General features: G+C 31.8%; 2 protein-coding genes across 2 annotated transcripts; one reads left to right on the forward strand and one right to left on the reverse strand.

Moving 5' to 3' along the window:
- Positions 1 to 19,919: 19,919 nt before the first annotated feature.
- LOC149533477 (disease resistance protein Roq1-like) lies at positions 19,920 to 20,338 on the reverse strand. The gene is made up of 2 exons (XM_089805868.1): positions 20,283 to 20,338; positions 19,920 to 20,205 (listed from the first exon to the last, which is right to left on the reverse strand). Exons 1-2 carry the CDS (start codon positions 20,336 to 20,338, stop codon positions 19,920 to 19,922), a joined length of 342 nt encoding a protein of 113 aa, XP_089661994.1.
- A 348-nt stretch (positions 20,339 to 20,686) lies between these two features.
- LOC149533478 (uncharacterized) lies at positions 20,687 to 25,916 on the forward strand. Its single transcript, XM_089805869.1, has 3 exons — positions 20,687 to 20,847; positions 25,488 to 25,610; positions 25,798 to 25,916. The coding sequence occupies exons 1-3, from the start codon at positions 20,687 to 20,689 to the stop codon at positions 25,898 to 25,900; spliced, it is 387 nt and encodes a 128-aa protein (XP_089661995.1). The 3' UTR covers positions 25,901 to 25,916.
- Positions 25,917 to 27,281: the final 1,365 nt, after the last annotated feature.

Raw genomic sequence — 27,281 nt, forward strand, 5'->3', positions numbered from 1 at the left:
TACATATCTTTAATATATTATTTATATATGTACACATTTGATTAAAGTGTTTATATACTTTATCTTATCTTGTAGAACATGTTTGTTATTATTGCACCCAATGATAATGATGAAAAAACTAAGTATTGGCTAGCTAGATGTGTGGAACCTAAGAAAAAATTGATATGTCATGAAGTAGATGATGATGGTTTTGAGTATCCAATTGGGTCTGTCATTGTAGCTGGCACCTAGCTACGTACATACCTAACAAGAAGAAATGGTTTACCAAAATTTGAAGACTACCAATCCAAAGAGAAGATTTTATACTATTCTCATTTGATTTTGGAAACAAATATCAAATTAGAAAGATACAAAGGGAGACCCGCCAATAAGCTATCATGAACAATTTCAATGGACAAGCACGAGACAATCATAGATGCATTGCAAAAGAGAGAGGATGTAGATGGTACAATGGGATGACTACATTTAAATCAAACACATGTAAGTTTTTCTTTATTATGCTATTTTTATATATGTACTTGTATAATTTAATTAAATGTATGTATGCATTATCAATAGCAAATTAGAGAACATATATATATCTCTTATTCAGGCCTCAATTACAATTTAATCAAATTTAAATGTTAAGGTGGATCAAACATCAACATCTTGTGCAATTACACATAGTGAGTACATAAAAATTATACATATTTACATAGTTTAGATAGCTCATATTAATCTATGCTTTTATTAACACATATTCTTGTTTTACAATTTTATTTTGCAAGACCTTATTTGAAGAAATGTGTTGAACCAATTTTATATTTTGAGTTCACTTCTATTTATGTCATTCACATTGTCTTACATATATTGTGAAACATGTTGTAAACATTTAAAACTAGGAGTTTACTTCTATTTGAAAGTTAAAGGTGTGCACTTGATATTATATATTAATTGTCAATTCAAGTCATGACCTATTTTTTCCATTACTTTTACATTCAAACATGTTTAATTTAATGTTTCTATATAAATAATTAAAATTGTTAAAATTATTGTTCATGTACCATATACTTACAAAATGTGTCATAACATGAATAAAATATGTTGTAATAAAGAAAATGATTCATACTTACAACATGATAACATAATAATCTATTCTACATACACTAGCATGATAAGAAGTCATTAAAAAATAGTACATGGTCTAACATGTCATAACATGATCTATGAAGTCAAAAAATACATATAATACAATTAATTGTACCAATACAAAGTGTATCAAAATAAACAATATGCATCATAAAAACAAAATCTAAAGGTGCCAAAAAGACCTAATCTATCTGATCTGCAATCTTCTTTAGTCCACACGAAGAGGACTCAGATGGATCATCCTGTGTAACACGAGGTGTCTCATCATGTACATGTTTAATTGAAATGGGTTTCAAAATCTAGCTTGCAAATAAATTAAATATTCACTACATAATAAAAACAATACCACATGAGATGGGTGTCCCTCTATAACAGGAGGAGGTGCACTGTGAAAGCTACCAAATGTGGCAGTGGTGATGTCCTGTAATTTACAATACATAAATTTTTAAATTTTTATAAAGAGCTACCACAATGATTATAGGCATATCTCAAATGGTCAAAAGATGGAGTTGAAAATAAACTATACTGAGGCCTATATGGATAAGTACGATCTATCTCCTATTTGTAAAACCAAAACACATAAAATTATGCATGAATCAAAGTTGAAGATTATAAGTTAATAACAATGTGTACATAAAAAATAGTACAAATTATTTTTCTTGAGTCAAAAATTCATACCGCAAGTATTTGAAGCTGTGCCTCAATTGTCAATGAATCAGGACTTGTACAAACATCAAATTGTGTAGCGGATGAAAATCCCTACAAAATTAGGAAAAAGAACATATGAGCACATGCTATTAAATTCAAGTTCAAATTTACATTATTTACAATGTAATTCAAAGTGTATACCGTATGAGGGATGCCAATGTCTGTAGGTCTTGAAAAAAGACTATATTACCTCCTAGGAGGAACAATATCATCCATCCTCTATTATTTCAAAATCAACATACATTAATATGGTTAATACAATTACATATGTATGTAGAAAGTAAATAATTATGTACTTTATTTAAATTTTAATTAAAATTTTACCTGCTACTCCTGACTGTCTTTGGGCTCTCCCTGTAGAAGGTCAAAAATGATGACACATTACTATCATCACTACCATCACCATGGCCAACATATGTGTCATCATCAAAATCAATACCCTCAGCATAATGGTCATCATGTGCTGCATCAACATCGCTCTAGGGGCCTTTGCATATATCTCCAAAACTAGTACAAATGTGTCCAAGTGGATAAATATCTCTCACATGTGTCCACTACTCTATTAAATTTCCCAAAAGGGCACTCAATGAGGTAAGAGAAAATGATACAACTCGATGATGGTGTGGCACTAGGACAACTAGTGCAGGAAGAGGTACAAGAGGTTGAGGTTGTATGCAATTCCTCATATTATAGCTCAGCTTTTTCCTAGGCCTATCCTGAGGCATCCCTCCACCAACCCACTAAAGTGGTCTAATATCAAAATAATTGGGTTTAAAACCCAATTCAAATTTAGCCCATAGCTTCCTAAGTACATGGGTACGTCTTGATTTTCATGTGGTGGATGGTCAAATACCATCCACCACCGCTCCCAAAAGTGTGCTGCTATAAATGGATGCATGCACCATATAATAGAAATGTGAGACTTCCTCTTGCTAATCTCAAGACTCGTCTTAGGGTTTATAAAATATCTTGTAAAATCTTATTTATTTATTTTGAACTTATGGACCTCTCTATAGGATAGGCCATTAGAATAAAAGGCATGTACGTTTTGCCTCCATAATCTAAAGCTATCGATATCACAATCAAAATGCTCGATAGAGTGAACAATGCCTTGAATACTATCTGCAAGGTGAAGTAGGTGGGGGGTGGGGGGGGGGCTCATGCTTAATGGTCTGAATATTATGCATGAGGTCACAAAGGTTATACCTCATGCTCTCCCTTAGATCCTTTGTAGTAGGTGCTAGAGGAGGACTAGGTGGTCATGGAGGTGGGGGTGGAGGTGGAGGTGGAGATGCAGGGGGCGGAGGCTGGGGCGGGGGAGGGGGAGGGGGTGGGGGTGGATCCATCGAATATAATCTGCATATATGTTTAAACAACATAAAAAATCATAAAATTATTATTTAATAAAATAAATCTAAAATATCAATTATATAAATGCACATATCTTTAAAACCATAATAATTAAATAAATAAAGTTAAACACTTAAGTAGTCTTTAATGTTAAGGCTAATGAAAATTATACCAAATTTAAGCCTAATCATAAAATAATACTCCAAAAAAATATATTAATAAATCAACTTAAAAGTGAATTCTAAAAATATCTTATATAAATATGTTTATGATTAAGCCTTAGCAAATTTGTATGATTAAGGTTCAATATCAAAACAATTAGGATTGAACATATTATAAATAAGATTGTGGTTTGGGTTAGGATTTAGGGTTATCTATTTACAATTAGGGTAAAGTAATTAGCATTATGATTGAGGCACACAATATAAGCTTTAGGATTAGCATTATGATTGCGGCGGCTCTTTTGGGATTAAAATGCAAGATTTTTCTTGATGCTAAGTTTTTGCATCTTGAATGAGATTCCTTATCACTGTTAATTCTATGTAATATAATATCACACATAATTATTGTTTTAGAAAATGGTTAAGACCAATCACATAGATAATAATAAAATATAAAGATATTTGCATTTTCCATATATACCAAAAGGTAATGGGAGTTGAAATGTCCAAGAAAAAGGGTTGTAGAAAGAGTCATAAGAAACAACATGGACTAAGAAAGCATGGCATACCATCTTAGAAATCTAGATCCAGTGATCAATATCATTACTCAAAAGTGGAGTTAATATGGTGATACCACTAAATGGAAGAGGGAAGTATTATGACATTTTATTTGCCTTAGTGGCCATATCCAAAAGTGGAAGCGTAGTATGCATTGGTAATGTAAAGATGGAAATGACAATTTCATTTTGTTTATTGTTATGGAAAATATGTCTTTATAAATAAAATATATAAATTTTACCCCATGTGAAGGGAATTATCATTTTTGTAAGGCTAAAGTTTAATAATCCCAAATGGCTCACCAGGTTGATCAGTACCTTGGAAATTAATAATGGGACTTAAGAAACCAATTTAATCATTATTGCAACATAGTGAAGGTTATATATATCATGGGCCAAGTAGAAATATTATTTTTCCTTTTCATTCCAATAGTGACACTCTACACTTAAGGTACCATCATATCGATATGTTGATTAGGTTACTCATATAAGACCCAAAAAAGAAAGCTTTTCTTAGGGGTGATTTTGGAGAATAGTATTAAAAAGGTTGATTTTTGGACATGACCTAGTAATGCATACAATGCATGTGAACACTATAATTTTCACATTTTTTGTAGTCCTATTCGATCTTAGTAAACCAAAGGAAATGACATGTGCTCTATGAATTAAGCTATTCAAAAGGGTTTCTCAAGAGGTTTAGATGTTAAAGAACTATCAAGTGATATGTAGAAAACAAAAGGAGGTGAAATTTTTTTCCCTTCTCAACTAGGTGACATTTCAAGAATTGAATAGAGGTGTCCATGGTGGTAAGATTTAGTGCCATTTTCTTTAAGAAATTATTGGACCTATTAATGGACAATAGAAGAAGGTGGTCCCAAAAGTAATGGTTTCAGAAGGTCTTTTTAGTAATCACAATTTACTATTGTGTTGTAGGCTCTTGCCTCATTCTAAATATAGTTTTAGTCAATTATGTATTAAGCAATTAAAAAACATGTCCAATGTGAGCAAACCTCATGCTAAAAGAATCAAACACACATCTAAAGATAAAATCCATATCGATTAAAATGTATTATCTACATAAATTATGGTGAAAAGTTAAGTCCTACATGTATTGTGTGGAGAAATTAAAAGAATATAAATAATAAAATATCATTATCAAGAGAAATATTAACAAATTAATACAATCATATTATAAGTGTACAAAATAAGTTTTTCTTGAAGTACTATTTTATAGTTTATTATTTAAGATTTCAATACTTCTTCACCCCAATTTAAAATCATTAAATAGTATTTTCAAACCTAGGGTTAAGATTACTTTCCATTATGGACCTACTATTATGGTTACCTTGCTAGGCGTTAGGTTTAAGATTTGAAGTTACAATTAGAATTAGGGTTTGACATTTAGGATCAAGTTTATTAATGATTAGGGTTAGGTTTCTCAATTTTAATTATATAATTTGGTTAAAATTTTAATTAGCATTAGAGTTAGGCTTAGAATTATGGTGAGAGTGAAATTTTACATCAAGGTTAATACTGTGTTTATGGTTAGTGTGTAGTTTTATTAAAAAAGATATGTTCATCAAATTATTGAAAATTTTGTTGTAAAATTTATCTAACTAAATAATGAAATGATAAATGGATATGATGGTCCAGATAATTTGGAGTAGGGGATTTGAAATTACATTTAATTTGGATCCTGAAACATTACTTATTGAAAATCACAAATAGAATTTAAGAGCTCGTCTACGTTTAAATGTCATAATTAGGGCTAAGGTTGTGTTAAAAATGAATGGTTGTGTATGATTGTTTACGATTAGAGATTTAGTTAATGTTAGGATTAAAGAGTTGAACTTACGATTAGAGTTACATGAATCTAGGGTTTAGAGTTAAAATTATGGTTTTAAGGTAAGGGAGCACATTAAATACTTAGTTTTATGTTTAGGTTTTAGATTAAATTATTGCACAGTTATGGTTAGGTTGAGGTTATACTTAAGAATATAGTTAGTTTTACTTTCTTTTTTATATGGTTTACAAACTAATTTATAATTAATTACTATTTAGTTGAAATAAATATAAAATATCAAAATAATTACATGTTTAAACAATCTAATTTACATCTATCTAATCATTCAACATTGTAATTTTTATTAAATACATCGAAACATCTAAAATAATAATTTTTAAATGAACATCTACAAATTTTTAAAAAAAATGAACATATACAAAACTATTTAAATGAACATATACAAAACTATTTAAATGAACATATACAATAATCTAAAGATAAAACTATTAACAATAGAAATTTGAAATTTTACATATTAAAAGTGAAAAGAATAATAAATTGATGAAATTAGAAAAGAATAACAAATTGATGAAATTATAAAGCGTAAAATTGAAAACAATGAAAGAAAATAGTAGAAAGCAAAGTAAAATACCTGGTACATCGAAAAAGAGCAACAAGGGGTCAATAGAAATATGAAAATAGGCTCCTGTTTCTCTACTAAAATAGGGCTCCCATTTTGCACTCAGTAAAAATGACCAAAAAACCCCAAAAAAGTAGGTTTTGTAGCTTTTCAGAATCAGGTACCTCATTTCTAAAATCAGGTACTCGATTTTTAAAACACACTTTGGGCACCCGACCCATATTCAAAAATTGGGTACCCAATTTTTTGGATATGGATCGGGTGCTTGAACCATAATGGGTACTTGATTTGTTAAAATCAGATACCCATTTCCAAAAAGGTCTCATTTTGCAGAATTGACTTTTGTAGAATTGCGACCCAAGTTTGTGTATTACCCATTATTTACTTTCATTGTTATAATTACTATTAATCATCCATTTTTTTATATCCATCAAAGTCTTGTTTTATGACAATGTAAACTTTTGATTGAACTATTTTTCATGAAAGATCTACATTTATGTTAAATAGAAAGCTGAAAGAGGTAGAGAAAGGACGAAAAACAAAATTAGTGAGTAACTCTTAAAATAAAATAAAAGATGCTTGACTAGTAGGAAATGAGAGATGAAGGCTCACAATTACTCATCATTTTCTACATGGTTCTTTTAATTAAATTAAGTGTATTTTTGCCTATGTCATGATAATTATTTGAGAATAAATTATACATAACAATTTAATATGTAATTTTATCTAAGCGCATGTAGATTTTGTTTCTTTGATGACAAACATAGTTTTATTCATATCTCACATCTTTTCCTTGGTGAGATAGCTAAGAGAATTGTGCACCCATATATATTAAAAAAAAGTTGAATTCTATCTTTTTTATTTTAATTAGAAATATACTATTATAATTTCTAGTTTTTATATCAAGATTCAACTATGTAATTTTTTAATGAACTCATTGATGCTTATTTTATGATTGCTATTTCACACAAACTTGTCTCTCTTGAGAATATATGGTTCACTTATAAGTTATTTTATATACATTGTGCTCACAAGAGTGAAGCCATGAGACTTTTTGAGAGGTCATTCATACAATCACGACTTTAATTTGAGCATTCTAATAACTTTCGATAAATTAAAATGTATCTAAGTGTAAATACTCTAGTAAAAAAATTGTTCAACCAAAATTGGCTATAAAAATGAAATAGTAACTATAATCAATGACAACATACCATGCTCTAATAGACTCTCTTGCCAATGGTCTCCCCTTTGACATTGATGACAACACTTACTAAAAAATGACCAACTGTCCATCCAAGGTATTTTAATTCCTCAAAATTGTTCTCTCCCTTAGAATGATATTACATTTTTCACCTAATATATCCTACTTTGAATCCATTAAAAAATATAAGGTTAAAACAAAAAATGTCTACCAAAATCCTATATATTGTGCATGCACATACATACAAGTCTAATAAAAATAATTACAAAAACTTAAATTTATCAAACTGATTGCTCCTCTATGAGCTCATCTCTTGCATTCAATTCTTCTCGATGTTATCCAATATATGATTCTCATGGCATAACATGATGCAGGAAAATCCTGGGTTGAGATATTATCCTGCTCATTTTGTTAGTTGTTTTTTAGTTGTAGCAATTGTCGAGTGCCAATAATTGTGTAGTAACTGTCAAGTTGAAGTTATCCCACATCATGTTAACCTTTGATTAGAATGTTGTCCCATCTCACTCTGTAGTGTGTGTTGAGTTCTTTAGTGTGTGCCAAGTGATCCTTCATGTGCTAAGTGTTCTTGTTGATGCCAAGTGTCAACATTTTGGATGAGTTTTCTATGTTTTGGTTATTAATGAGAGATGACTTGTGGGATTAATTCTAATTGTGACTTTAATGATGAGATCTTGTCTTAGAATGTGTACAAACCATTTTAGGGTCAGCCTTTCTATTTTATAATATTCTAGAATCTTTTGTAAGCCATTTTGGCAAGTATAAATAGGGTGTCTAGGCTTAGAGTTAGGGCAGATGAGAGGATTTAGAGACTTAGAGATTTTAGAGGACTCAACATATTTGTTGCATATGTGTTTGGAAGCATGAATATAAAGTTGGATCTTGGATCTTGAATATAGATTGTGTCTAGCCATAACCCAAAAGGCCTTACAACTAGGCATGCATGCTAATTATTTGATGAATCAATAAAGAATCTTGTTCTCTCTCTGTGGTGATATTCTCTTTATGTGTTTGCTTTCGTTGTGTTTACTCTACAATGTTAGTTCATATTACTAGGTGTGCCTTTGGCCCTAGTTCTTTTTACCCTCCTTGTGTTAGGTGGTATCAGAGCTTGAGATTTGTCCTTGTGGAGATTGGATCATGTAGAACCTTGATTCACATTTGGTTGTAGGGTTGTAGATCTAAGGATTTGACCTATAACTTGCAGGGTTACGATCTTACTAGAACCTAATTTGTAAAGATGGTTCATGGTAGAGGAAATATTGATAATGAAATATTGGATACATTGAGACAAATTGTAGCCATATTAGGTGTCGTGGAGACAACCCAAAGGAGAGGAGCGCATCTTGAGGATGTGAGTGATGAGGAAGTAATAGCACCAAATCCTAATCTAAAACCTAAAGAAGATCAAGATGAGGAAATATTTCTAAGAGTATTGTCTAGGGAATATTCAAAGCCTATTGTAAAATTTGTTCCTTATGATGGGAAATTGGACACCAATGCTGTGTTGGATTGGATCTCTAATATGGAGAAGTTCTTTGACTATGAAAACACTCCTCATAATAGGAAGGTGAAACTTGTAGATACTAGGTTGAAAGGTCATGCCTCACTATGGTGGGAGCATTTACAAACTAATAGATAAAGGAGAGGAAAGGAGAAGATCAAGACTTGGTCAAAGATGGTGAAAAAGGTAAAGAAAAAATTCATTCTTTCTAATTACCAAGTAAGCTTGTTGAGGAAAATTCATAATTTGAGACAAAGAGACATGACTATGAAGGAGTATAGTGAGGAATTCTATAGATTTGACATTAGATCTAGACATGTAGATGATGATGTTGAGAAAATTGCAAGATATCTAAATGGATTGAGTTTTGGAGTTCAAGATGAAATAAGTTTTATGAAGTTGGAAATTATGGAAGAAGCATATCAATATGCCTTGAAAGCTAAGGAGATCTTGACAAAGACACACGAACAAAGACAAAGAAGTAGAGGTGGTAAATTCTAGAGAGGTAGAGGTAGATCTTACAGAGAAGGTGGCAGGTCTAACAATTATATGCAAGATAAGGGAAAATCTGAATGGAAGAATGATGAAAAAGACAGGACCGAGTGAAAAGGTGGTAGTTCATACCGAGGAGGTACTAGTTCTTACCGAGGAAGAGGTAATTCTTATTCTAGAGGTGGTTTTCGTGGTAATTATTTTAGATGTGGTAAAGAAGGGCATATATCTTTTAAATGTAGATCCTCTAAAAGTGGGCAAGGTAATAGAAATGATGTGATTCAAGAAGACATTGGAAGTTCACCAAGTGGACCAAAAATTGGAGAAAATCTAATGGTGATAAGAACCTTATGTAATAAGGGAAGTGATGAGGAATCTATCCTTAGAAGAAGTCTTTTCAAGACCAGATGTGAGATGACTGGAAAATACTGCAAGGTGATCATTAATAGTGGAAGTTCTACAAATTTGGCATTAGAAGAGCTAGTTACAAAGATGTAATTGTGGAGGTTGAAGCATCCCAAACCCTATCATGTTTCATGGATCAAATATGAGCATAAGATATTGGTAAGTGAGCAATGCATTGTGAAGTTTCAGATTGGACATTACTTTGATGAAGTGTTGTGCGATATAAGGCCTATGGATTTTTGACATATTTTTTTGGATAGACCTTGGCAATATGATAGATAGGTTGTACATGATGGAAGATTGAATCAATATACTCTCTAGGTAAATGGAAAGAAGCAAATATTGTTGCCTTTGATTGAAAGTCTAGATGAGGTTAATTGTACTACAATTAAAGTTTGCATGGTTAATGGGGAACAATTTGAAAAAGAAGTGAAGAAGAATCAAGTTTTTTTTGCTATAGTTCCTAGGGGACTGAGTGTTGGTAATATGACCGAGCAACAGAAACTGGTAGTATTGACCGAGTACCAAAAGAAATTGCATAATTGTTGAATGAGTATAAAGCCATTGTTGCAGAGGATATTCCTAATGGTATACTGTCAGCAAGAAGTATAAGGCATTGTATGGATTTGATTCCTAGAGAAAATTTTCTGAACAAAGAACCATATAGATTGACACCTACAGAGAATGAAGAACTTAATAGACAAGTGCATGAATTGTTTCAAAAGTAATTCATTAGAGAAATTTTGAGTCCACATGCTATACCTATTGTATTAACACCTAAAAAGAATGGAGAATGCAGAATGTGTATTGATTCCAAAGCCATTAACAAGATCATAGTGAAATATAGGTTTTCTATGCCAAGGATGGATGACATAATGGATTATTTGAGTGGAGAAAAGTATTTTACCAAGATTGGTTTGAAGAGTGGCTATCATCAAGTTAGAATCAAAGAAGGTGATGAATGGAAGACTTCTTTCAAGACAAAAGATGGTTTGTATGAATGGTTGGTTATGCTTTTTGGTTTGACTAATGCAACTAGTACTTTCATGAGGTTGATGAATGAAGTTCTGAAAAGATTTTTTGGTAATGTTGTGATTGTATATTTAGATGATATTTCGATATTTAGTAAGACTAAGGAAGAACATCTTGAGCATGTTAGACAAGGGTTATAGAGATTGAAAGAGGAGAAGTTGATGATTAATCTAAAAAAGTGTTCTTTTATGCAAGAGGAGATTGTGTATTTCAGATTTGTGATTTTAGTTGATGGTTTGAGAATGGATCCCGAGAAGGTTAAAGTAATTTTGGAATGGCCTAAACCTTTGAATGTGGGTAAGGTAAGATCATTTCATGGTTTAGCTAGTGTCTACAGAAAGTTTATAAGGAATTCTAGTTCTATTTGTAATGCTATGATTGAAACAATGAGGAGATAAAATGGAATTCAAGTGAGCACATGGAGCTGATAAGAATTTTGAGACATTGAAACAAAAGGTAGTTGAGTTACCTGTATTGGTTTTGCCTAATTTCAATAAGGTATTTCAAGTTTAATGTGATGCAAGTGGTAGTGCAATAGGATTTTTATTAAGTCAAGAAGGTAAACCTGTTGCTTTCTTTAGTGATAAGTTGAATGATGCTAAAAGGAAGTATTCTATGTATGATAAAGAGTTTTATGCTATTGTTCAAGAATTGAAGAAGTGGACACATTATTTGATTCCTAAGGAGTTTGTGTTGTATGTTGATCATAAAGCTTTACAGTACTTGGGGAGTCAACATAAATTGAATCAGAGACATATGAAGTGGGTTGAGTATTGGTAGAGTTTTACATTTGTGATTAAGCATAAGAATGGAGTTAGTAACAGAGTTGTTGATGCATTGAGCATATGACATTCTTTGTTGACTAAGATGAAGATTGAAGTTCTTGGTTTTCATGAGATGAAATAATTATATGGTACTAACCTAATTTCTCTTAGGCATGGAGATAGTGTAAACTACCAAATCTAATGGATCGCATCAGTAAGTACAATGAATATTTCATTCAAGAAGGTATGTTGTTCAAAGGTATTTGATTATGTATCCCTAGAAGTTTCATGAGAGTTAATCTAATTAAGGAAAAGCATAGTGGTGGATTGGCTAGACATTTTGGAATCGATAAGACATTGAGTTTGTTGAAAGAGAAGTACTATTGGCCACAAATGTATAAGGATGTTCAAAAATTTGTAAGGAGTTGTCGAGTTTGTCAAGTTTCAAAAGGGGTAAGTTAGAATACTGGATTGTATACACCTATTTTTATTCCTAAGAAACCCTGGAGTGACATCAATATGGGTTTTGTTCTTGGATGCCTAAAATAGAAAAGGGGTATGATTCTCTATTTGTTGTTGTGGATAGATTTTCTAAAATGGCTCATTTTATACCATGTAAGAAGACATCAGATGCTGACCATGTTGTTTAACTTTTCTTTAAAGAGATTGTTAGATTGCATGGATTACCAGGAAATATTATTTCTGATAGAGATAGTATGCTTGTTCGTTATTTTTGGTGAACTTTATGGAAGAAGATGGGTACATCATGTGTTGAGTGTTCCTGTTGATGCTGAGTTAACATTTTGGATGAGTTTTATGTGTTTTGGTTCTTAATGAGAGCCAACTTGTGGGATTAATTCTAATCATGACTTCAATGATGAGATCTTGTCTTGGGATATGTGTAGGCCATTTTAGGGCTAACCTTTCTATTTTGTAACGTTCTAGAATCTTCTATAAGCCATTTTGGCAAGTATAAATAGGGTGTTTAGGCTTAAAGTTAGGGCAGATGTGAGGACTTAGAGACTTAGAGATTTTAGAGGACTAAGCAAGTTTGTTGCATATGTGTCTAGAAGTGGGATCTTGGATCTTGAATGTATTTTGTATTTGGCCATAACCCATAAGGTCTTACAGCTAGGCATGTATGTTGATTATTTGATGAATTAATAAAGAATCTTGTTCCCTCTTTGTGGTGTTCCATTGTGTTAACCGTAAAAGGTTAGTTTGGATTGTTATGTGTGCCTTTGGCCCTAATTCTTCTTACCCTCCTTGCATTATAAAATATTCCATATCCTCTATATGAATAAGATTTGGTGATGGTGGAGACTTGCTCAATATAGTTAATTCTTCCAAACTCCTTTGCAAAACATCTAATTTAAGAATAATAAGATTCCTCAAGTCATAAAATCATCCATACAATATTCTCCTCTCAACCTCCAATATTTTAATCTTATCATGTAATTTGATAATCTTATCTATTAGATTATAACCAAATCCCTTTGATAAATCAAGGGCATTTTCTTTTCTTGATAGCTCATCCTTTCTCACCTTAATCAACTTCTCGAATTATGATACTTTATCTAAAGGATTCATACAAGCTTTAAGAATATAAGTACCTTCATCAATAAAATTCCTCATTTGACTTCTTGATGCATCTAATGAAGTCTTATCCCTTGAAATCAAAGAGCATAGATGCATATATCTTTTGGCTTTGAACTCCTTCAACACCTTGTCTGCTGCACATTTCTCCAAATTCTAAAAATGATCATCAAAATTATCAAGTAGCATGTCTAATTGATTAGAATGTAAACTATTTATATTGATAACACATTACCAAAAGATTCAACCACCTTGGAAATTAGTTTTCTTATTTTCTCTTTCTTGCTTAGGGATTTGTCATGGGCTTTTGCATGTGCCAATGTTGCAAACTTCTTGAAGTTGTATTTGACCATGCTCTATTAATCAATAGGATATGTAGACTCCAATAAATTATTTGATTTTAAATTCTCTCTTGAAAATAATGATTTCATACGTCATGGTGTTCCTAATTTGGTAGGGGTCTTGTCAATGATAGAATCTTCAAGTGCTTTTTACTTTATATCACCATTTCCTTCCTCAACATTACCATAGGTGTCTGACTTTCAATTTCCAAAACATAAACATGATGCATGATCATTTGGTCCTTCTTCTGCTAATAGAGGTTCACTAGATGTAACATCTTTGATTTATTTATAAGAGAAAGTTCAATGGATCCTCAAATGTATCTTTCTCCTTCTCTCACAGTTGAAAAATCTATATGATTATGTGCACCAATTATGATTGGAATGCCTGTAATGAATGCATATGGTTCCTTAGCTATTGAAATAAATTGGTCATGACAAACTTCTTATCTTCCTTCTTTTTAGTCGTAGGTTCCATTCTACCATGAATATCTAGTCTTATTTCTTTAATCAATCTGCTTAATACATCATCAATTTGTGTAATCGCATCTTCTATCTTACCATCCATTAACATATTAATTATTTTCTTTGCAATAAGATTCCTTTTGGATTCATCCAACATACAATCCATGTCCTCATTACTCATCATTGATAAAATCTTTGTGATAGACACTTCTTTAATCTTTTGGTCTCCTTCTACTATTATCAATCTCTTCTCTTCTAAACTATTCTACAACTCCTCAGGTAACTGATCATTTATTTCTACTATAGTTTTGCTAGAATTTAATAAGTTTTGTATAATTACATTTTCCAACTCTATTTTATCCACTTCATCAAATAAATGAAAATGGTACCTACCAATAACAGTTTTTGTTGTTTTAGCCCCTACCCTCTATTCTTAGCTTCTTCTTAGAGTGATCAGATTCCATAGAGGAATCTTCATATTTTTCATTTCTTCTCTTTGGTTCATCACTCCTCTTCTTAGTTATTCTCTTTTCAGGTTTTGGTTTGGAATTATCTTGTTTGGATATAGTGGCCTTGGTTGTTGCTTTTAAGATTTCTTCACTAGTGAAGATTTGGTCCTTGCTAAACTTCTTGTTTGAGGAACTGAAATAGGAAGATGAGTTGATAACTCCTCATCCACATCTATTGGATCCTATTTTGTTTTCTCCTTTTCTTTTCAAATATTAGTCATTTCTTCCTTACTAATTTATGCTTTCTTTATTGCATTCTCAACCCTATTCCTAATCTTTTTGTCCCTTTCCTTCTCATACATCTATGCCCTTACTTTGACATACTTCTCTTCATACATTTTGGAACTTTCTACCTTTATATCTCTTAGAATTTTCAATTTATCCTACTACAATGTTCAGACCTCATAACCCATCAATTGTACCAACATCTCTCTTAGTTCTACTGCCCGTCTACAAAATTGATCAATCTCAACCATAAAGCATACAATCTCTTCATATTTCTCCACAATTTTTCAAGGAATCATTTCCCTCAACTACATATTCTTTTGATACATCTTAAATTCTCCATACAAAAGTATATTTATGTGATACTTATTTTGAGATTGGTAGAATTATGTGGTTTGTTGAGTTGATCATACATTCTAGTTCTAAGTAACTCTAGGAACAAAGTTCATCAAATAGATAGAAATATGAACAATTTAAAAACCTTTTTTGAAAACCTTTGATATGTCCTTCTTTATCCTATCCAAATCATCCAACATTTGTGTCCTCAACATCTCACAAATATAAAATTAGTATCTTCTTTCCATATTTGATAAGTTATATGTATAATAGAACTTGAGATAGAGTTTATTTGGTTGTTGTGATATACCTTATATCCAAGAATCATTGATGCAAGTTTAACATTTGGCTAAATGATTTCATTGATACTCATTTCCCCTCCATCATATCGAGTCTTCATAAGATCATCCACAATATTTTTCTTTGATGACTTTTGATTAGGGGTTTCATGATTAGAAAATAATCTTGTAACCTACTTAATCAATTCCTTTGTAAACTTCACAGGCTACTCATTTATCTAGAAGAATTGGTCATGAATATGACTTAAGATAATTCTTATCCACTTTATCTCCTTGAATTCTATAAAGTTTATATACTAAAGCAAATCAATCTCATTCAATTTCCTAAACTCATCCTTTTCTTTTCCATCATCACATATAGATGTATACTACTCATGATTGTTGATAGAGCCCATTTCTTCCAATTGACATTCAAATGTCCTTGACATGCATTACTTTGTAGGTACAGGAGAAAATGCACCTTCTAGTTCATCTTTTATGGATTTGAATGGATGCAACTTGAATTTATATTAGGATTTATCCATAACGTTCACAACCTAAGGTGTATCTGACATTAGAGTACTGTTGAAAGATTAAAATAATTTTCTAAGAGAGATATTGTGTAAATGCCACTAGATTTTTCCTTATTGATTGGATAGCTACTAGATTGAATTAGCAATCACGTTCAAGTCAATCCCTCTAAGTTATTCAAGTCACAAAGTGTGCACTTGAAGACTCGTAAACATTATTTTATCCACTAATTTTTATCATTAAATGCAATTCATGACCTAACCTTCAAAAAATTGGTAGAAAACCAGAAAACCATTGAATCTTTTGCGACCATATGGATGATCATATCTCAACGTGTGATCCAATATTTAGCAATTTAGGATCAATATGCATCTTTCCTAAAATCACATCAAGAGATGATGCCATCTCTAGGGGTTTTCATATTTTTTGCTATTCCTCCCCATTATGTCCTTGACCCAATCAAGTCGTTGATGAAGAATTCACTAGAGTCAATCTATTATTTTCTAGCTTGTGCCTCCTTCATTTCATCCTTAACATTATTCACATCAATTTTCTTTCACTTGATATTATTATTTGCATTATTTTCCTTAGTTGAAGCATTCATCTTTGATCCATTATCTCTATAACTACAATTCTTTGTAACACACCCATATATAAGTAGGAGATATTTTCCACAAGTCAAATTGTGATATTGCTATTAGGATTTAACTATGTAGTTTTAGAGTAAAACTCATTGACCCATGATTCATGAGTAGTGATTCACATGAATCCATCTCTCATGAGAATAAGTGGAACACTTAGTACTCATTAGATCTAGGTGATGCTCATTGGGACTTCCTAGGAGGTCACCCATCCCAATGCTACTCCATCTTGAGTGTGCTTAACTACAGAGTTTCTAAACCCACTTTCCTTGCAACCCCATTTGAATAACCTTCACCAAGTGTTGTGCTTTATGAGCTATTCATTAGAAATCCCCTTATGCTCATCAATGACAAGTAGGAGATATTTTCCACAACAAGTCAAATCGTGATATTTCTATCAGGATTTAACCTTGTAGTTTTAGAGTCAAACTCATTGAATTCCTTTGCTTCTTTTAGATCTTTCTTTGAGACTTCATAATTTACCTTCTTTGGTTCCCACTCATTATGCCTTCTCTCATATAAATCAAGTTGCATCTCCCTAGTCTAACTGTTCAATTTACTGCATTCATTGGTTTTCATCTTTGAATCTTTTCTAAGTTTCTCTTGATTCTCTCATTATCCTTCAATTCCTTTGACAACTTAAGAATTGTAGTTTCCATCTCATTCTACAAGTCTTCTTTTTCTTTTAGTACTTTGTCAAGTAGCTGTAAAGAATATTTTTTAACCTCTATAACAATGCTTTCATATGATTTTATTTGATCAACAAGTTCCTTTCATGTAGATCTTGATTTGTCCAACTGATCTATGAGTGCCTTGATAAATCTATGAGCTTCCTTAAGTTTCTCCTTTAGCTTAATGTTCTCTTCTTTTAGCTTATCAACATCTTCAAGTGTAATCAAGAGATGTTTTTGAATGGTGTTAGATCCCATTAGGATTCTCCTTAAGCTATTAGACTTCTTCTGAGGCACAAAGATATGATACCAATCGTTAAGATTGAATAGTAGAAAGAGTAGATAGTAAATCAGCTGTATTCTATGACTTTTAGTAATTTCAAACTGATTGCACAAGTACCATACAAAACATTTTAAAATTAAAGCAAAGCATAACACATAACCAATTAAAGAACTTATAACACAATAATTTATTTTTAAGGAAAACCCATTTAAGAGAAAAACCCCGACGAAGATAATACCTATAAATAACTCACTATTGCTATAATAAGTGTCATGTTAAAGGCTTGAGTACAAAATATAAGTTTTTGGAGAATACATAAGCATTAAGGCACTCACCTGGGCTCACTACTCAACTACAAAATGAATCTAATCCTTGACTAATCAAATTTAAATAAAAAAATAGACTTATTGTCCTTTACCGAACTAACTCGTATCATATACAATGCTTGAACAATTTTGATGAGGCTTCTAAAAGAATCTCTGTTCAATATTTGATAACAGCATTCACATCCAAAATCATAACCATCAATCCTTAATCCATCTCCACAATTGCAATCAATCCTCGATCTCATATATGATCCTCTAACCAAAAACATAACTCTATCAAATCTTAAATTGTAATGAGAGAAATAAGATACTCTTGTGTCGGCTCAATCAAAGTGTGTCACTTATTGAGACTCATTATTCATTCAAACCATCGAATCAATAGGCTAATACTGAACTATCTTGCCCACACAAAAACTGTCAACTTGATACTCATAGTATTCTCATGATGTAATCTACTCAGACCTAGTGACGATCATATTAGACATATTGAGATGTCTATTTGAATGTTCTGCAACTGCAAGTCCTAACTCCTCTAATTTTGCTTGCATTGAGCTAGTTCTATACCTCTTTAACAATAACTTCTAGTAAATTAAAATGTATCTAAGTGTAAATCTTTTAGCAAATCATCTTCTCAACCAAAATTGGCTATGAAATAGTAGTTTCCATCAACAACAACATACCATGCTCCAATCGACTCTCTTGCCAACAAAGATAATTGTCAACTCCTACTTAAATTTATTTCCCACCTAGGGATGATTTGCAATAATTTGTATGATTTATCATTGTGTTATTATTTTTGTTGACATTGCATTCCATTTTGACATCACACACATTCAATAACATTCATAAATGTGTGCATGTTATTAAACACTTCTATAAATAATTATAAATAATTAAGTGAATATGATTTTGCATATTCATATTGGTCACAACTAAAAATGTTTGTTTTTTATCACTTACCTAAGTTTTGTAGTGATATAGTTTAGTGAACATGTGCCCTCATGACATAGTGATAATCCTTTGAAGGTTTTTTCAAAATATTGATAATTTTAGATGGTATAGAAGGTGGAAGAAATAACATCAAATATGGTGAATGTGAGATCAAGAAGTCACATAAATAAGGCATAATTGAATTCCCACTACATTCACACCTTCTTTTTTGAGAAATATTATACATTAATTGATTTCAACCATTCAATATACAAAGTAGAAGAAAAAAAAAAGTACATGTCTTGCATTAGATGATTTTTGCTAATCTTTCTTAGTTAAAAATGAAATCAACAATCCAAATTATCATATATAAGGTATTGTAGACACATGATAAAATACATGATAAATAACATCTAAGTAACACTTTATATAAATGTTGCTAGTACAAAAGTTGATTAAACCACAAAATGTGATTGCTTCTAACATCAAGAGCCAACCATTTATATAATACTTCACATATTTAAATATTTTTAAATATTCTTAAAGCTTTTAAATACATACTCTCAGTTTCGAATATGTTAGAAAAATTCCTTATATTAGAATTGTTTGGATTATCTGACGGTCTTACACTGGGAAATAAGAAAGCGATCGTTCAATCTGCGGGTAGGGGTCAGGGAAAATGAAGTGACGTGTTAGCTCCTCCTTGAGAAACTTCAACCGGTTTGTTTGGATTTTGTGGGAGTCTTATGCCGTGAAGCAAAAAAATCGGTGTGGGAAAAGTGATGAGTGAATTCCGGGGAAACAAAGTTTGTAAAATGCAATCAGAAAGCACAATGATCAGCAACTCAACTATTTGAGATTTGGGTCCAGACTAGATGCGATGGTTTCTTGTTTGAGCAGCTAGAGCAAAATGGAAGACATCAGCAAGTCCACGTCCGGGATTGTGAAGGCGCTCCACTCGAGAGGACTTTTGTGAATATGCGAAAGATCTCCCTCACTAAGGATTGATTTGAGAGGACTTTTGTGAACATGAAAGTGCAGTCAGCGTTGTTGTTTTACATCATGCACAAAACTGGAACTCTCAATGGAAGAGCATTTCCTATTGAAAAGCTCTGTGGCAAGTGTTGTTTTACCAAAGCCTCTGAACCCTACAATCCCCACAATTTGTACTTGTTGCTGCTCATTCTCCACGTATTCTTCTCGACTCCTTTCAAAGTCTTGTACAATTTCATCCATTCCAGCTGGATGTTTGGAAACCTCCAACGGATCTTTTTTCTTCACTCTCAATACAAAGTTCACTATGCTTTTCAACAACATGCCTTCATCACTGTAACATTTACAACGAGAACAAATAGAATGAAACATCATTCAAATATGAGTATCAGACATATAATGAATACTTACCCATTATTGCGATTGAACACGTGGCCTGAGAGATTTGAGATTCTTCCGAGTGCCATTTTCCAGTCCTCTAGCATGCTTGAGGAGTACCTTCCCTTCTCTTCGTGTTGGGAAAAAGCATGTACATAACGTCTGAGATCGCAAGGCTCAACATGATAGAAGATAGGAAGAATTGGGGCACCAGTTTTGAGCATGAAAGATAGCTCTGCTAGAAACTAGGGAGATTATACATAATTCTTTGAAAAAATAGCAATATGAAGTGTCGCAGTGCACATTGCCTCCTTTATTTCTTGAGGTACTGAATTGCCCAATTCAAGATCTTTGCAGTCTAGAAAAGCATGAAAGCCAAGAAGATCAAGGGTGTGATAGATTGTGCTGGCTAATTTGTGCTTAACATCACAGCGGCAATGGCGGGCACCACTTGCCTTTCTACACCTGAAGATGATGTCAATTCCTTAATGCACCAAGTTGTCGATGCCCATGGACTCTTGCCCTTCCTCTCTCACACGCACGAACAACTTTTCTCACCCCTCTTTTTCCCCCAACAACATGATTCTGCCCACCTCCAGTCCAGAGGTTAATCATTTCAACAAAAGCCATTGTTCTTAGGTTTTGCTCATAGGAAGAGGATTGTTAGCCACATGTTCTATTCTTTCACTGTAATTTGTGCTTACTGCTTTGAAATCACAAGTATTTATTCTATGACATGACCTGTGCTTGCATGGCTATGGGATTCATTTCTCTTTTATCTCCCATTGATTTTACACTTCGTTGTTTTCAATGCTTGGTTTTAGTTGCTTTTTAAAGCTTAAGATACCTTGAGATGTAGGGCGAGGGTTGTACATAATGGACATTGGACATTGTTTAAAATTAGGGTAGTTTAGTGAACAAAAGTACATGTATTGATAATTAGGAGATATTTTTTTATAGCAAGTCGAATTGTAACATTGTTATCAGAATTTTAGTATGTAGTTTTTGAGTCAAATTTATTGATCTATTTCTAATGAGTAGTGATTCACAGGAACTCATTTCTCATGAGAATGAATGATATCACATGCAAAGAGTGAACACTACCAGGGCTTTTAAGAAAATTTGAAAGACTTAATTTATCGCTCTTGAATGCAAATGACTAACAGTACTTGAAGCATTCAAAATTCAGTAGAACTATAAATGCAATTACAAATTGAATTATAGTACTCCTTATCATCAATGTTGCATTTACTTTCCTCCAATACTGTACTCGAAAAATGATCAACAACTCGCCATCAATGATGTCTAGATTTGTACAATGACTAGAAACACTATCATCATTCAGAACTAGAGTTTTTTGGTGCATCATTCACTTCATCTTTTCTACTTGTTTCGACAACCATAATATTAGTATCTTCCTATTTTGCCATTACAGTGCTCTCACAAGTTAACCCACTATCTAAGAAATCAAATGAAGACTTTCTGGAATCAACTTGTGTCATTTGGACCATATTTTGGTCTATCTTCAGTTTTACGACATACGTTGATGTTTTTCATTGACATATGATGAAATTTTTTCAGTCCAAATTTGGTAGACATTACCTCCCTAAGGAATCTTGCTGAACCAATGGTTTCTTGCTTGACATTGAATCTGAATTCAAGACCCCATTTAAAAAAGAAACTTGCCAACATGATGAAGCGCTGGGAGATTTCTTGGTTTTCTTTTAAAAGATACTTCTAAGAGAGGACTAGATTTGCTTCTATAGAACTTTTGTAATGTGCAAAAAGTTCAAAAATACTCGTTATTGATTTGTTGTTCAAAATAGATATTTTATAAAACTTAGCAATCTTTTTTTCACAAACTATCAGATAGGGTTTTATTTGTACATTCAAATCAACTTTTACTTCCATTTTATTCATTCTTTTATCTTATTAGATATGGACTCCAACAGTAGCAGTGCAACTTTTTTTGAGATGAAAAACATTTTCCACTCATTTAAATTGATTACAGAGCTCTTTCCTAAGGTGGGCATATATGTGATTAGTTTTAATTATGGCTAACTTATACATGTTTTCCAATTACATTAAAAGACAATTAGAGATTTAAAAACATTGCTGAGGAAAATATTATATAATATTGGCTACACTTTCCCTACTTACACTAACAGTAAAGATTACATGTTGAACTCAATTTCAAATCAATTTTAGAGTGCCATTATACATAAACCAAAATAATTTATTGAACAATGACTATAACAATTTGCATAAATTGCCTTATTTATAACTAGCCCAATCAAAATAGGATAATTAATATCTAGAAGTTGAAGCAAAATAATAAATAGAACACAAAAGTAATGATGCTAGCTTTTCTCAAAAGCCTTCTTTTTACAAAGTATTTTTTAGAATGTTCTAAGGTATGAAATGTTGCTAGCACAGAAGAGTTCATGTAAAATGTCAATTTCAATATTTGTCAAAATCTCTAAAAGTAAATAAAAAAATATTCTCTATACTTGATATGTGGAATATTAAAATATGCATAACATGAGTGCAATTATATTTTAATATTGAATACTTATTCTCGTAAAATTATATTTTAACTTTTTAAATTTAAATTTACAATAATTATATTCTTATTTAAAAAAAAAAATTTAAAATCATATTGGGAGATATTTTGTCGTCCCCCAAGTTTGCATTCCACAAGTCTTGTGTTATCTCACACTGGTCCTGGAGATCACCGATTAAAGGAAAAATTCTCTATAGCTATTTATAATGTTGGTTTCTTTATTAGTGGTTGATAGTTCTTAGCTACTTTTGGGTTTGCATGATTTCCCTCTTGGATTTTTCCATCTTTACTATGCAATTTTTGAGCTTTACGACCACCTTTGGTGTTGTGCACTTTTCTACACGAGTTTCAATAATATTCAAGTTTTGTTTGGAATCATTCTGTAAGGAAAAGGCTACTCAGAGGCCTCAATTTCACTCAAAATTGGTGGTGAAATGGTCTGTACACAACTGCAAGTTTAAGGATAAGCAAAGTGATTTCGTTATAGAGGTGTACAACTATGGCCATGGGGCAAAGCTGCATCCCAAATTAGAGATCTGATGAAGTAACTTGTCTCAACTGGAGTCACATATACAGCTAGTAGAAGTTGCCTACACTATGCAACCTACATAAATGTGGATAGAAGGAATGTCATTTGAGAAGGGTGTAAAAAATGCAGATCGGGCCTGTTGTGATATTCCAAAAACAAAACCGCAATGTAACATTGTTAAGCATTAAAATAATGTTTATTGTAGAACTCAATTTAATGTTGATGAACCAAACCATCCCCAAGATTTAAATCCTAATGAAATTGCAACACTGAGAATTGAACTATAGTGTATGACCTCCTTCAAGAGGATGAGTTGACTGCGAAAGGCATATTGGAAGATGATACAATGATTAGGGAAGTGAGACCACGTATCCATTGTCAGCATTCTTTTCTATACACACAAAGAGTTTTTTGGTGGCTATACAAGTCTTCTTTTTCGGCATAAGACAACTAGGAAATTCGAACAAATCGGTCAAGGACTCCCAAGGTTTGTACATAGGTGGATCAAAATCAAATATAATCAATTCAAATATTTAAAATAGTTTTTCTATAAAATTATAAAAGCTAAGACAATGTTCTAAGGACTGAGTGAAATATGTTACATTTTTAAAAAATGTTAGAAATTAGGAAGTATTTTTTTAAAGTTCTATAATAAGTTGTAATATTAGTAAAAAGATTAAGTGTATAATTTATGAAACAAGAAGTTGGTTTATATTTATCTGATCTTGGGAGACTTCACAATTGATTGTATTTGAGTTAGAGTATGACTACTCTAAATGCAATGAGTTACAATTATGTAATGGTTTGGTAAAATCTACTTTATGTTTTAGAATCGTAGAAATTAGGAAATATTTTTTGTAGTGTAGAGCTATGATATTAATAAAAGGATTCAATTGAGCAATTTTTTTAGGTCCTGGAAATTCCATAATTAAGTATATTTGAGTTAGAGTAGGACTATGTGCTATGGATCATACATTCTCATAAGACATTTAAAATATATTAAATAAATTAGATTGAAAATAATACTATCCACGTAACCCTTGCACACTTGAAAGGTGTAAGTGCTAGTATTAAATAAACTCTTAATCTACAATCTTTTTAAGATAAATTCCCACCATAAACCACCATAAACATGATTACATATATTACAATATTTTGTCTTAAAAATGTTTCCAATACTTCATTTTTTTCCAAATTAACCAATCAAATCAAAGAATTTAAAAGTTTTTATGAAACTTAACCCGAAACAAGTCACACAACAATTTTTTTTATTAGCAGGATACTTTGCATTCACTAAATGCAATTTTTCAATTAAATTAACCAATCAAATCAAAGAATTTAAATTTTTTTTATGAAACTTATGATGTGTATATCTATTTTTATTTTTCCTTATTTTATAAATACCATTTTGTGTTCATTCTATTGGTCCGTACTATTTTTGGTAGGGAGAAAAATAAAATGTCCTTAACAAAAATACACATTTTTCCAACAACAATAATGACATGCATTAATGATAGCTTTATCTTTTTCACAATTGTGACAAATTAATTAAAGCTTTATCTTCCACCTCACTTCCTAAGACATTGCATGTCTAATCAATAATTTCTTACCAAAGATTGTAAATATATCAATCTAAGTTATTTTTGAATTTAAATTCATTTAAAATCTTACTAAAAAACTAATTATTATTCATTTAAAAATACATTTACTTAATTTTTTATTCATAATAATTTAAAATTATTTTAAATTATAATTAAATTAATTAATAAAAAAAATATTTTTAAGAATATAATGATTTGTTTTTTTTACAAAAAATATTTATAATTCTTTTTATGAAAAATTTTAAATTTAATTTTAAATATTTAATATTTTCTATTTTAAAAATATTTATTAATTTTACATTATTCTTTATTTTTGTCAAGTTTAAAATGCTCACACTATGTTTAACTAACTATTTTTTTTTCAATCTTGTTATTTTACCTCTTGGAATTGGAATGCTGCTATTCTTTTCTTCTAATTTTACCTCTTGGAATTGGAAGAAAAAAGCAAAAGAATTGAAGAAGAGACGATGCTTTTTTTTTCGACAGGGAAAACCCAACGGCTATCTTGCACTTGGAGGATGAAATATATAAATATGAAATTGCAGCCGCCGAGTGGGCTGGAATAGATGCAGAGAAAAAGGCCTTGAAACAGGGCAGAGGCGGCAATACCGAAGCAATGGAGGGTTAATTTCCTCTACCAGGCAATGTACATCATGTTTTAATAATTGGTAACTCATATTGCTTGCAATAGCGGAAATTCCATGTACAATCGTCGCTAATGTTATTTTCTTTAACTTTCTGCTGGGTGATATGATATTTTCGAAAGCTTTTGGTGTGAACAATTGCAATAATGCTTCTACGCTAAGGATTTATTTTAAAAGGCCTTTTCCATTTATTCGTATCTCTTAATTGCAGGAGTGGAATGGGAGACAAAGCAGAGGAGTTAGGGAAGAAGCAGAGCAGAGACAGAGGCAGAGACAGTGGAGGAAAGGGCAAAACAGGGCAGAAACGGCAATAGGAGGGACATTTTTTCTTCTACCAGGCAATGTACGTACATACGTTTTTAATAGTTTTTTTTATCTCATAATTCTTGCAATAGCGAAAATGCCACGCATAGGCTCTGCTTATGTTATTTTCTTTACAATTACTAGCGGGGTCGAAAAACTTTTGGTGTGAAGAATTGTTGTGAAGCTTCTTTGTTGAGCTTTTATTTTAAAAGCCCTTTTTCGGTCACTTCAACCTGGTTCCTCCTCATGCTTTGCATTATGAGTTTTAGGAATCTATCATTGCCCATCTTTGTTAACTTTTAAAAAAACACACGCAAGAAAATATTTAAAAAATTGATTGGCGCACGATATAAGGTTTCAAAAATTAATTAGCCAAAAATTATTGGAAAACCTCCCCAAAAATGACAAACATGTGTATGATTGTGATGCCCACTAGCAATCTGCTTCAGACACCTCAAATTTGTATACAGATCTGTAGAAATGTCCATCAGCGAATCCCACTAATAGATCTCCAGGCAATGACAAAGTTTGCTAGCAGTGATTTGGCCATCCCACAGTAGACTCATAAGCATAAGATACAAAAAGGATACGCTGGTGGGCACTTGCAAACCCAAACACTTAAACACACTATCAATTCCCATAATGGAACTGCTCCAATGAACGAGTTAGGGTTTTTCATCATCAAGCTTGATAACAGAAACAAAAGGGTTTGTCCTTCGATTACTGGCACACCAAGGTTTTTTTTCCCTTGAATACCAAGGTTTTTTGTCTTCAAATACTTTGAAACTCGAAATTGGAAGGAAAGTGTAATTTACATATGTGGATGATTTGTTTTGTTTTCTTGCGTTTTATAGTTGTCTTTTCCCTAGGCCTTCCATTTATTTATTTTTGCTCCAAGTATTTAGAAGTAATTCTAAAATTAATTTTATTCTTTAATCTCTTTTTATTACCTAGGACCTATTTTTTTATTAAGTGATATATCCCAATTTTATTAATGTTTACTTCTAAAAATGAGGACATGAGAGGTTCAACCTTTCTAGAATTTGTTTGCCCTCAAGCAATTGCAAGCCTAGATACTCAAGTATCATCGTGCCAAAGTGATAGGTCATGATGTAATTAATGCCTATGGATCCTAGATATTGTACTTGTTGGATGATGCATCTCTTGCCAAAGAGCATGATACAAACCTGAATGCTTGAGTGCCATCATGTCAATGTCTTGAATTAGATGGACATTTTCATGTTGTCTGGATTTTTACTTTTCGATCTCCAATTTGGATCCAACAATGAAGGCAACCAATTCTCCACATGCTTGTGAAGATAACTGAACTAATCCACAAACTCACACAAGACCTAAGGACGATTTATGATTTTGCCACCATATTTTTCTCCA

This window comes from Cupressus sempervirens, chromosome 10, assembly GCF_028749045.1.
Source record: "Cupressus sempervirens isolate cs-2001-9-10 chromosome 10, ASM2874904v1, whole genome shotgun sequence".
Taxonomy (NCBI): Eukaryota; Viridiplantae; Streptophyta; class Pinopsida; order Cupressales; family Cupressaceae; genus Cupressus; species Cupressus sempervirens.

What these genes read in the sequence shown, in the direction of transcription:
- LOC149533477 (XM_089805868.1), bottom strand. Translation starts at nt 20,338, where the DNA reads ATGGCACTCGGAAGAATCTCAAATCTCTCAGGCCACGTGTTCAATCGC. An exon ending in GTGTTCAATCGCAATAATGG is followed by an intron (nt 20,206 to 20,282) that starts GTAAGTATTCAT and finishes TAAATGTTACAG; the next exon opens with TGATGAAGGCATGTTGTTGA.
- LOC149533478 (XM_089805869.1), top strand. Translation starts at nt 20,687, where the DNA reads ATGGCGGGCACCACTTGCCTTTCTACACCTGAAGATGATGTCAATTCC. An exon ending in CATGATTCTGCCCACCTCCA is followed by an intron (nt 20,848 to 25,487) that starts GTCCAGAGGTTA and finishes ATGAAATTGCAG; the next exon opens with CCGCCGAGTGGGCTGGAATA. An exon ending in ACATCATGTTTTAATAATTG is followed by an intron (nt 25,611 to 25,797) that starts GTAACTCATATT and finishes TCTTAATTGCAG; the next exon opens with GAGTGGAATGGGAGACAAAG.